Consider the following 13,937-nt stretch of genomic DNA (forward strand, 5'->3'; position numbering starts at 1 on the left):
CATGGTGTTCGTCTGTGTTTTCATAGTGTTCTTGTGTGTTTTCATGGTGTTCTTCTGTGTTTTCATGGTGTTCTTCTGTGTTTTCATGGTGTTCTTCTGTGTTTTCATGGTGTTCTTGTGTGTTTTCATGGTGTTCTTCTGTGTTTTCATGGTGTTCTTCTGTGTTTTCTAGGTGTTCTTGTGTGTTTTCATGGTGTTCTTCTGTGTTTTCATGGTGTTCTTCTGTGTTTTCATGGTGTTCTTCTGTGTTTTCATGGTGTTCTTGTGTGTTTTCATGGTGTTCTTGTGTGTTTCATGGTGTTCTTCTCTGTTTTCAGGAAGTTTATTGACATGGGTTTCATCGACAAAGACAGGATTGCAATATGGGGCTGGGTAAGTCGCTTTTTGGGCCTCACCTTTTTTCTTGTTGTCTGACATTTGATTGTCTTGCAGTCCTACGGTGGCTACGTCACCTCCATGGCCCTGGGAGCGGGGAGTGGACTGTTCAAGTGTGGAATAGCAGTTGCTCCAGTGGCCAAGTGGGAATATTACGGTGGGTGTACATGGAGCTCCAGGAGCACCCTGATCCTTTTGGTCTCGGTCTCAAACCAGGAGCACCCTGATCCTATGGGTCTCGGTCTAAAACCAGGAGCACCCTGATCCTTTGGGTCTCGGTCTAACCCAGGAGCGCTGACTCAAAGTCAATGTGAACAATTCATCCCACAGACAAGTTTAAAGCCAATTTTAAAACGGTCGCACTCCTTGATCGAAACTGAAAGTTGACTTGTTGAGCGTGCACCCGTTGGTCCCCCTTCGTCTAGTTCCTGGTTCCTGGTACCCGTTCCTCTGGACGCTAAAGGCGAAAGGTGGGAACATGTCGCTCTAACAAAGCTTCAAGCAGACTAAACAACAGCAGTCCAACTGCGGTGGAACCTTTGAGGTCCAAAAACTATCCGCCCCGTTTGCACATTGGAGTCTGGAAACGAGCACGGACGCAGGAAGGAATTAGTAGTCTTGTTGTTGTTGATGGGAAAGTGAACGTTGTGATGCGAGTGTGAAAGTAATACACCGCTGTATGCTTAAAAAGATCAAAAATATGTAACTATGACATGTTATTATGAATGTTACTAGATACTACATATATACTTACAGCATGATCAAAATATGTAAATATTACATGTTATTATGAATGTTACTACATTACATACATACTTACAGTATGATGAAAACATGTAAATATGACATGTTATTATAAATGTTACTAGTTACTACATATAGACTTACAACATGATAGAAATATGTAAATATTACATGTAATTATGAATGTTACATTACATACAGTATATACTTACAGCATGATCAAAATATGTAAATATTACATGTTATTATGAATGTTACTAGATACTACATTTATACTTACAGCATGGTCAAAATATGTAAATATTACATGTTATTATGAATGTTACTAGATACTACATATAGAATTATAGCATGATCAAATTATGTAAATATTACCTGTTATTATGAATGTTACTACATTATATATATATACTTACAGTATGATGAAAATATGTAAATATTACATATTGTTAATATGAATGCTTCTACATTACATATATACTTACAGCATGATCAATATATATAAATATTAGATGTTATTATGAATGTATATAGATATTACATATATACTTACAGCATGATCAAAATATGTAAATATTACATGTTATTATGAATGTTACTACATTACATATATACGTACAGTATGATCAAATAATGTAAATTTTACCGGTTATTTATGAATGTTGCTACATTACATATAAGCTTACAGTATGATCAAAGTATGTAAATATTACATACTATTATGAATGTTACTAGATACTACCTATAGACTTACAGCATGATCAAATTTTGTAAATATTACCGGTTATTATGAATGTTACTAGATACTACCTATAGACTTACAGCATGACCAAATAATGTAAATATTACCGGTTATTATGAATGTTACTACATTACATATAAACTTACAGTATGATCAAAATATGTAAATATTACATGTTGTTATGAATGTTACTAGATACTACCTATATACTTACAGCATGATCAAATAATGTAAATATTACCGGTTATTATGAGTGTTACTACATTACATACAGTATATGCTTACAGCAGCGGTCACCAACGTGGTGCCCGCGGGCACCAGGTAGCCCGTAAGGACCAGATGAGTAGCCCGCTGGCCTGTTCTAAAAATAGCTCAAATAGCAGCACTTACCAGTGAGCTGCCTCTATTTCTTAAATTGTATTTATTTACTAGCAAGCTGGTCTCGCTTTGCCCGACATTTTTAATTCTAAGAGAGACAAAACTCAAATAGAATTTGAAAATCCAAGAAAATATTTTAAAGACTTGGTCTTCACTTGTTTAAATAAATTCATACATTTTTTTACTTTGCTTCTTATAACTTTCAGAAAGACAATTTTAGAGAAAAAATACAACCTTAAAAATGATTTTAGGATTTTTAAACACATATACCTTTTTACCTTTTAAATTCCTTCCTCTTCTTTCCTGACCATTTAAATCAATGTTCAAGTAAATTTATTTTTTTTATTGTAAAGAATAATAAATACATTTTAATTTAATTCTTCATTTTAGCTTCTGTTTTTTCGAGGAAGAATATTTGTGAAATATTTCTTCAAACTTATTATGATTAAAATTCATAAAAATTATTCTGGCAAATCTAGAAAATCTGTAGAATCAAATTTAAATCTTATTTCAAAGTCGTTTGAATTTCTTTTAAAATTTTTGTTCTGGAAAATCTAGGAGAAAAAATGATTTGTCTTTCTTAGAAATATAGCTTGGTCCAATTTGTTATATATTCTAACAAAGTGTAGATTGGATTTTAACCTATTTAAAACATGTCATCAAAATTCTAAAATTAATCTTAATCAGGAAAAATTACTAATGATGTTCCATGAATTATTTTTTACATTTTTTCAAAAAGATTCGAATTAGCTAGTTTTCCTCTTCTTTTTTTCCGGTTGAATTATGAATTTTAAAGAGTCGAAATTGAAGATAAACTATGTTTCAAAATTTAATTGAAATTTTTTTCGTGTTTTCTCCTCTTTTAAACCGTTCAATTAAGTGTAAATATCATTCATTATTAATAATAACATAGAGTTAAAGGTAAATTGAGCAAATTGGCTATTTCTGGCAATTTATTGAAGTGTGTATCAAACTGGTAGCCCTTCGCATTAATCACTACCCAAGAAGTAGCTCTTGCTTTCAAAAAGGTTGCTGACCCCTGACTTACAGTATGATCAAAATATGTAAATATTAAATGTTATTAGGAATGTTACTAGATACTACATTTATACTTACAGCATGGTCAAAATATGTAAATATTAAATGTTATTATGAATGTTACTACATTACATATATACTTAAAGCATGATCAAAATATGTAAATATGACATGTTATTATGAATGTTACTAGATACTACATATATACTTACAGCATGATCAAAATATGTAAATATGACATGTTATTATGAATGTTACTAGATACTACATATATACTCAAAGCATGATCAAAATATGTAAATATGACATGTTATTATGAATGTTACTAGATACTACATATATACTTAAAGCATGATCAAAATATGTAAATAAGACATGTTATTATGAATGTTACTAGATACTACATATATACTTAAAGCATGATCAAAATATGTAAATACGACATGTTATTATGAATGTTACTAGATACTACATATATACTTAAAGCTTGATCAAAATATGTAAGTATGACATGTTATTATGAATGTTACTAGATACTACATATATACTCAAAGCATGATCAAAATATGTAAATATGACATGTTATTATGAATGTTACTAGATACTACATATATACTTACAGCATGATCAAAATATGTAAATATGACATGTTATTATGAATGTTACTAGATACTACATATATACTCAAAGCATGATCAAAATATGTCAATATGACATGTTATTATGAATGTTACTAGATACTACATATATACTTAAAGCATGATCAAAATATGTAAATAAGACATGTTATTATGAATGTTACTAGATACTACATATATACTTAAAGCATGATCAAAATATGTAAATACGACATGTTATTATGAATGTTACTAGATACTACATATATACTTAAAGCTTGATCAAAATATGTAAGTATGACATGTTATTATGAATGTTACTAGATACTACATATATACTCAACGCTTGATCAAAATATGTAAATATGACATGTTATTATGAATGTTACTAGATACTACATATATACTTACAGCATGATCAAAATATGTAAATATGACATGTTATTATGAATGTTACTAGATACTACATATATACTCAAAGCATGATCAAAATATGTAAATATGACATGTTATTATGAATGTTACTAGATACTACATATATACTTAAAGCATGATCAAAATATGTAAATAAGACATGTTATTATGAATGTTACTAGATACTACATATATACTTAAAGCATGATCAAAATATGTAAATACGACATGTTATTATGAATGTTACTAGATACTACATATATACTTAAAGCTTGATCAAAATATGTAAGTATGACATGTTATTATGAATGTTACTAGATACTACATATATACTCAAAGCATGATCAAAATATGTAAATATGACATGCTATTATGAATGTTACTAGATACTGCATATATACTTAAAGCATGATCAAAATATGTAAATATGACATGTTATTATGAATGTTACTAGATACTACATATATACTTACAGCATGATCAAAATATGTCAATATGACATGTTATTATGAATGTTACTAGATACTAAAGAATCCTTTAATTGAATCCTGAATCCAGACGGCGATCCAGATAACCGCCTGAAATCAAATCGTTTATTTCCTATCCCATTTATTCCCATTCAATGTTTCGTATTGTAATGAAACAGAGTGAACCCTCTTGTCGGTTATCCACTCTCTTTGTGTCTGTGGGTGGAGGTGAGGCCTCATAACGTAAACACGTAGTAGAAATGATCCGGATCAGCCCATAAATCCAAAGCTGTGTACAAATACTACGTAGAAAACCATGATCGGTGCAAACAGACACTTCATGATGAAAAGTACTGATGTGTACACAAATACACTTTGTGTTTTTTCATGGAGAAACTTTGGCAGTTTAGCAGAGTTTCAGGACATCTGCTGGCGGGAAAAACCATGCCAGCTCACATCTGCTGAACCTTCTTTGCCTTGGCACACTCACCCTAAGGTGCACCACGACACCTGTGCCAAGCAGCTTCCATGCCAGTACTAGTACTAGTGCTAACCTTCAACGGAGTACTGATCCTTCTAACCTTCAACGTAGTACTGATACTTCTAAACTTCAGCGTAGTACTAATACTTCAAACCTTCAATGTAGTACTGATACTTCAAACCTTCAGTGTAGTACTAATACTTCAAACCTTCAACATAGTACTGATACTTCAAACCTTCAACGTAGTACTGATACTTCTAACCTTCAACATAGTACTAATACTAACCTTCAACGTAGTACTGATACTTCAAACCTTCAATGTAGTACTGATACTTCAAACCTTCAATGTAGTACTGATACTTCAAACCTTCAGTGTAGTACTAATACTTCAAACCTTCAACATAGTACTGATACTTCAAACCTTCAACGTAGTACTGATACTTCTAACCTTCAACATAGTACTAATACTAACCTTCAACGTAGTACTGATACTTCAAACCTTCAACGTAGTACTGATACTTCAAACCTTCAACGTAGTACTGATACTTCAAACCTTCAACGTAGTACTAATACTAACCTTCAACGTAATACTGATACTTCAAACCTTCAACATAGTACTGATACTTAAAACATTCAACGTAGTACTAATACTAACCTTCAACGTAGTACTAATACGTCAAACCTTCAACATAGTACTAATACTTCAAACCTTCAACATAGTACTAATACTTCAAAGGTTCAACATAGTACTAATACTTCAAACCTTCAACATAGTACTAATACGTCAAACGTTCAACGTAGTACAAATACTTCAAAGGTTCAACATAGTACTAATACTTCAAAGGTTCAACATAGTACTAATACATCAAAGGTTCAACATAGTACTAATACTTCAAAGGTTCAACATAGTACTAATACTTCAAAGGTTCAACATAGTACTAATACATCAAAGGTTCAACATAGTACTAATACTTCAAAGGTTCAACATAGTACTAATCCTTCAAAGGTTTGACATAGTACTAACCCTTCAAAGGTTCAACATAGTACTGATATTTCAAAGGTTCGACATAGTACTAATCCTTCAAAGGTTCGACATAGTACTAATCCTTCAAAGGTTCGACATAGTACTAATCCTTCAAAGGTTCAACATAGTACTGATATTTCAAAGGTTCGACATAGTACTAATCCTTCAAAGGTTCGATATAGTACTAATCCTTCAAAGGTTCGACATAGTACTAACCCTTCAAAGGTTCGACATAGTACTGATATTTCAAAGGTTCGACATAGTACTAATCCTTCAAAGGTTCGACATAGTACTGATAGTTCAAAGGTTCAACATAGTACTAATCCTTCAAAGGTTCGACATAGTACTAATCCTTCAAAGGTTCGACATAGTACTAATCCTTCAAAGGTTTAACATAGTACTAATTCTTCAAAGGTTCGACATAGTACTGATAGTTCAAAGGTTCAACATAGTATTAATACTTCAAAGGTTTAACATAGTACTAATCCTTCAAAGGTTTAACATAGTACTAATCCTTCAAAGGTTCGACATAGTTCTAATCCTTCAAAGGTTCGACATAGTACTGATAGTTCAAAGGTTCAACATAGTACTGATACTTCAAAGGTTCTTCATAATACTAATACTTCAAAGGTTCAACATAATACTGATACTTCAAAGGTTTAACATAGTACTAATCCTTCAAAGGTTCGACATAGTACTGATAGTTCAAAGGTTCGACATAGTACTAATCTTTCAAAGGTTCGACATAGTACTGATAGTTCAAAGGTTCAACATAGTACTAATCCTTCAAAGGTTCGACATAATACTAATCCTTCAAAGGTTCGACATAGTACTGATAGTTCAAAGGTTTGACATAGTACTGATACTTCAAAGGTTCTTCATAATACTAATACTTCAAAGGTTCAACATAATACTGGTACTTCAAAGGTTTAACATAGTACTAATCATTCAAAGGTTCGACATAGTACTGATAGTTCAAAGGTTCAACATAGTACTAATCTTTCAAAGGTTCGACATAGTACTGATAGTTCAAAGGTTCAACATCGTACTAATCCTTCAAATGTTCGACATAATACTAATCCTTCAAAGGTTTAACATAGTACTAATTCTTCAAAGGTTCGACATAGTACTGATACTTCAGAAGTTCAACATAGTACTGATAGTTCAAAGGTTCAACATAGTGCTAATCCTTCAAAGGTTCGACATAGTACTGATACTTCAAAGGTTTGACACAGTACTAATCCTTCAAAGATCCTTCAGAGTACTGATACTTCAAAGGTTCGACATAGTACTGATACTTCAAAGGTTCAACATAGTACTGATACTTCAAAGGTTCGACATAGTACTGATACTTCAAATGTTCAACAGATGATAATACAGTAGAGTACAGTAGAGTAGAGTACAGTACAGCGGATTAAATACAGTACTAGACAATACAGTAGAGTAGAGTATAATACAGTAGAGTAGAGTAGAGTAGAGTGCTTTACTTATGTTTGACACTGGGATGACAGTTAAAGGTTTTATGGAAAAAGAGTTTTTAGTTTAAAGTTCCACACTTGACAAAAGTGTCTGACGCTCATATGTCCTACAGACGCGGTGTACACTGAACGCTACATGGGCACACCCAAAGACAATTCCGAGTCATACCAGGTAAAAAGATGGAATCAATGAACATTTTTTTTTCCCTTCTTCCGATCTTTCTCAACGTGTCTTCAAACCATGTCCAGAACTCCACGGTGACGTCCAGGGCCAAGAACTTCAAGGGTCTGGACTACCTGCTGGTCCACGGCACGGCAGACGGTGCGTTCGGGTGTCACTCCGGTCCTCTGCACAAATGGACTTCTGTTTGTCGTGAGCCGGTGAGCAAATATGAACGTCCCCTCTTCTTTCCCGTAGACAACGTCCACTTCCAGCAGGCAGCGCAGATCTCCAAAGCTCTGGTGGACGAGCAGGTGGACTTCGAGGCCATGGTAAATATTGGCTGGCTAATATTGACATGGATGCTCTTCTACCTCCCGCACGGAAACATTTGTGCTTCTTCTTCTTCTGTACATAAGACTCACATTTATATGTCCTGTTCAAAATAACACACTCTTATGTATAGAAATAACACATTTATATGCAAACTACAAAAGCAGTGAAGTTGACATGTTGTGTAAATGGTAAATAAAAACAGAATACAGTGACTTGCCAATTAGGAACCCAATTAGGAACCGGTACCAACAAATACCGGTACTAAGCATACATCTCAAGTTATCGCCGTTGCTCAGTCATGGCTTTTAATACTAATCCCCTCTGGTTGACACCGTGTTTGTTTTCAGTCTCCCGGCTAACAAGGGGGCAGCTATTTATGTGCCCCCCCTACTCAGTGTGCCGCCACTCCTCCTGTAGTATGGTATTTTTTTAATTTTTTGTCCTAAAAAATTACAATCTTGTGTGCTTACGGACTGTATCCCTGCATACTGTATTGATCTATATTGATATATAATGTAGGAACCAGAAATATTAATAACAGAAAGAAACAACCCTTGTGTGCGAATGAGTGTAAAATAGTGTAAAAGGGGAGGAAGGTTTTTTGGGTTGGTGCACTAATTGTAAGTGTATCTTGTGTTTTTTATGTTGATTTAATAAAAAAAAAATATATATATTTTTTTTAATTCCTTGTGCCGCCCGGTACCAATCGATCTACGGACTAACAAGCGAGCAGCTATTTATGTGCCCCCCCTACTCAGTGTGCCGCCACTCCTCCTAAGTTAATTACCATCCAAAAACGACGGAATTTAAAATATCATGAGTGTTACTATAAAGCAGTAGTCCCCAACCTTTTTGTAACTGCGGACCAGTCAACGCTTGAACATTTTTCCCACGGAGCAGGGGGGGGGGGGGTAGTATGGTATTTTTTCATTTTTTTAATTTTTATTCCTAAAAAATTACAATCTTGTGTGCTTACGGACTGTATCCCTGCAGACTGTATTGATCTATATATATACCAGAAATATTAATAACAGAAAGAAACAACCCTTTTGTGCGAATGAGTGTAAAATAGTGTAAAAGGGGAGGAAGATTTTTTGGGTTGGTGCACTAATTGTAAGTGTATCTTGTGTTTTTTATGTTGATTTAATAAAAAAATATTATTATTATTATTTTTTTAATTCCTTGTGCGGCCCGGTACCAATCAATCTACGGACTAACAAGCGAGCAGCTATTTATGTGCCCCCCCTACTCAGTGTGCCGCCACTCCTCCTAAGTTAATTACCATCCAAAAACAACTGAATTTAAAATATCATAAGTGTTACTATAAAGTATCATTATCAAGTAATGTTAACGCTGGAAGATGAGACTAAACATGTTACACACCGGGAGCAGGCATGCTAATAACTAAGCTAACCGCTAAGTTAGCTTGAAACAACATAAGAAAGTAGAAGTATTTATTCAGGTTTAGCTAATATTGACAGGCATTTAACATTAATAAGAGTTCTATAGAGGATAACATAGCAATAATGGTTGCATTGTCACGGTCGCTACACGGCATGTCCACAACACCCGTGAAGTGAAAAGAGAATACAATGATTTGCAAATCCTTTTCAACTTATATTCAATTGAATAGACTGCAAAGACAAGATATTTCATGTTCACACTGGAAAACTTTGTTATTTTTTGCAAATATTAGCTAATTTGGAATTTGATGCCTGCACATGTTTCAAAAAAGCTGGCACAAGTGGCAAAAAAGAGTGAGAACATTGAGGAATGCTCATCCGACACTTATTTGGAGCATCCCACAGGTGAACGGGCTAATTGGGAACAGGTGGGTGCCATGATTGGGTATAAAAGCAGCTTCCATGAAATGCTCAGTCGTTCACAAAGAAGGACGGGGTGAGGGGTCACTACTTTGTCAACAAATGCCTGAGCAAATTGTTTAAGGACAACATTTCTCAACCAGCTATTGCAAGGAATTTAGGGATTTCACCATCTACGCTCCGTAATATCATCAAAAGGTTCAGACAATCTGGAGAAATCACCGCACGTAAGCCATGATATTACGCACTTTGGATCCCTCAGGCGATACTGCATCAAAAAGCCACATCGGCGTGTAAAGGATATCACCACATGGGTTCAGGAACACTTCAGAAAACTACCGTCAGTAACTACAGTCGGTCGCTACATCTGTAAGTGCAAGTTAAATCTCTACTATGCAAAGCAACAGACATTTATCAACAACACCCAGAAACGCTGTTGGCTTCGCTTGGCCCAAGTTCATCTTAGATGAATCGATGCAAAGTGTAAAAGTGTCCTGTGGTCTGACGAGTCCACATTTCAAATTGTTTTTTGGAAACTGTGGACTAAAGAGGAAAAGAACCATCCGGACTGTTCTAGGGTGAAAGTGTAAAAGGCAGCATGTGTGATGGTATGGGGGTGTATTAGTGCCCAAGACATGGGTAACTTACACATCTGTGAAGGCGCCATTCATGCTGAAAGGTACATGCAGTTTTTGGAGCAACATATGCAACGTTATCACGGACGCCCCTGCTTATATCAGCGAAACGATGCCAAGCCACGTGTTACAACAGCATGGCTTCATAGTAAAAGAGTGCAGGTACCAGACTGGCCTGCCTGTAGTCCAGACATTGAAAAAGTGTGGTGCAATATGAAGGCTAAAATATGAGAAGGGAGACTGTTGAACAACTTCACTGCTTTTGGCGTCTGTATTGTGGTCATAATAATAATAATAATACATAATAATCCACTTCATGTTGTCATTGTTGTTTCTTCCAGTGGTACACAGACAAGGATCATAATCTCAGAGGCTCCGCCTTCCACCACACCTACACCTTGATGAGTCACTTCCTCAACAAATGTCTCGTTTCTTCCAAATAACAACAAATGACTTATTTTTTTCTACTTTTGATGACTGTATATATTATGTTTACTTATGGATTCTCTTTTTTACTTTCATGGTAAAACCACTCTGGTGTTCAGTTCATGAACTGTTTTGAAATAAACGCCATTTAAAATGATGGATTCTGCATTGCTGTGACTTACATGACACTTTTTATTTTTATTTATATTAGTTCTTCGTTAAGAATTTTAAAATGATGTCAACAACGTTAAAATAAATATAATATAGTAAAATGATATACAATTTGAGGATCAAATGGGACGAAAATACATAAATAAATACATAAACGTGTTATTAAAAGTGGTATTATTAATTATTTATGTATTATTATTATTATTATTATTTATTTATTTATTCATTTATTATTTTATCAATTATTAATTATTAATTATGGGCCTGCTGCAATACTGTATCAGTGAATGGAACCGTCGGAAAGGTCTCATTGGCGCTAATTTTAACTGTTAGCATGCTAACGTTAGCATGCTAACACACTAACAATAAAGTGCTAACCTTTTTTTTTTTTCAAATTTTACACTTTTTTCTCTAATTCCACTGCCATACACCTTACAGTCATAACACTTGGTATGTGACACGTGCTAACTGATAGCATGCTAGCATTAGCTTACTAGAATGCTAAAATTAGCATGCTAACTTCTTGGGCTAGTTTTGCAACCTTTTGACCTATAGTCATATAACTTGGCATGTGAAACATGTTCCCTGTTAGCATGCTAACATTTACATGCTAACTTTTTCAGCTAAATTCACACTTTTTTCCTTAATTCCCCAGCCAAACACCTTACAGTCATATAACTTGGTATGTGACACATGCTAACTGATAGCATGCTAACGTTAGTTTACTAGAACGCTAAAATTAGCATGCTAACTTCTTGAGCTAGTTTTGCAACCTTTTAACCTGGAGTCATATAACTTGGTACGGGACACTTGTAAACTGTTAGCATGCTAACATTAAAGTGCTAACTTTTTTTTTGATAAATGTCCTTATTTTTTTCTCTCCAATTCCCCAGCCATACACCTTACAGTCATATAACTTGGTATGTGACACATGCTAACTGATAGCATGCTAACGTTAGCTTACTAGAATGCTAAAATTTGCATGCTAACTTCTTGAGCTAGTTCTGCAACCTTTTAACCTGGAGTCATATAACTTGGTACGGGACACTTGTAAACTGTTAGCATGCTAACATTAAAGTGCTAACTTTTTTTTTGATAAATGTCCTTATTTTTTTCTCTCCAATTCCCCAGCCATACACCTTACAGTCATATAACTTGGTATGTGACACATGCTAACTGATAGCATGCTAACGTTAGCTTACTAGAATGCTAAAATTTGCATGCTAACTTCTTGAGCTAGTTCTGCAACCTTTTAACCTAGAGTCATATAACTTGGTACGGGACACTTGTAAACTGTTAGCATGCTAACATTAAAGTGCTAACTTTTTTTTTGCTAAATGTCCTCTTTTTTTCTCTCCAATTCCCCAGCCATACACCTTACAGTCATATAACTTGGTATGTGACACATGCTAACTGATAGCATGCTAACGTTAGCTTACTAGCATGCTAACATCTTGAGCTAGTTTTGCAACCTATTACCCTAGAGTCATATAAATTGGTACGTGACACATATAAACTGTTAGCATGCTAACTTTAAAGTGCTAACTTTTTTTTTGCTAAACATACTCTTTTTTTTACTCTATAACTTGGTATGTGACACGTGCTAACTGATAGCATGCTAATGTTAGCTTACTAGCATGCTAACTTCTTGAGCTAGTTTTGCAACCTTTTACCCTAGAGTCATATAACCTGGTACGTGACACTTGTAAACTGTTAGCATGCTAACATTAAAGTGCTAACTTTTTTTTGCTAAATGTACTCTCCCCCCCCCCCCTCTTAATTCCCCAGCCATACACCTTACAGCCGTATAACTTGGTATGTGGCACAAGCTAACTTTTATCATGCTCGCGTTAGCTTGCTAGCATGCTAACATTAGCATGCTAACTTTTTGAGCTAGTTTCGCAACCGTTTACCCCAGAGTCATATAACTTGGTTTGTGACGCTTGTTAACTTTTAGCATGCAAAACATAGCATGCTAGCTAGCTAACTTAAGCATGCTAACTTTTTCATCTAATTGTACACTTGTTTCCTCTATTTCCGCAGCCATACACCTTTGAGTCATATAACTTGTTATATGAAACACGCTGACTGTTATCATGCTATCGTTAGCACACATGCTAAGGGTTAGCATTTCTATGTAAACATGCTACTGTTTTAGGCTAGCTCTGTGGCTCATTGTGTACAGTTACACCTAAAATTCACAGTTTCTAAGTACAACGGCTTCCGTGGGAATTTTGTAGTTAATTATTATCATTATTAAATGCATTAATGTGTTTTTAAAGTGACAATAAATAATTTAAAGCCGACAAAGTCAGTGGGCGGATCCTAACACCTGGTTGGTCGCCCTGAGTTTTGACGGATAAATTATTTATAAATTCAAGTGCTGACGAAAAGGTTCATGAAATAATGGAAACAATAACTACATTTTTATTGGACTAAATGTGAAATACCAATATAATGTAATCAGTAATTAAATTATGTAATAATTAGTTGAATATTTAAATAAATAATTAATATTAGCTCTACAATAAAATAGACATTCTAACACATTTATGTATTTAACTCCAATTGTAGTTATTTCATGACACATTCAAGTCATTATTTAAATCACTAATTGTAGTTCATTAA

At 34.3% G+C, this 13,937-nt stretch overlaps 1 protein-coding gene across 1 annotated transcript in view; it reads left to right on the top strand.

Moving 5' to 3' along the window:
* The window catches only part of fap (fibroblast activation protein, alpha), a 74,007-nt gene extending 62,712 nt beyond the window's left edge, over positions 1-11,295 (top strand). The window contains exons 21-26 of the mRNA XM_062068827.1: positions 318-372; positions 433-532; positions 7,872-7,930; positions 8,008-8,080; positions 8,177-8,250; positions 11,054-11,295. Coding sequence (XP_061924811.1) covers positions 318-372; positions 433-532; positions 7,872-7,930; positions 8,008-8,080; positions 8,177-8,250; positions 11,054-11,155 — 463 coding nt within the window. The 3' untranslated portion in view covers positions 11,156-11,295. The remainder of the gene's footprint in view (positions 1-317; positions 373-432; positions 533-7,871; positions 7,931-8,007; positions 8,081-8,176; positions 8,251-11,053) is intronic.
* Positions 11,296-13,937: the final 2,642 nt, after the last annotated feature.

Source organism: Entelurus aequoreus, linkage group LG14, assembly GCF_033978785.1.
Source record: "Entelurus aequoreus isolate RoL-2023_Sb linkage group LG14, RoL_Eaeq_v1.1, whole genome shotgun sequence".
In the NCBI taxonomy this organism is placed as follows: Eukaryota; Metazoa; Chordata; class Actinopteri; order Syngnathiformes; family Syngnathidae; genus Entelurus; species Entelurus aequoreus.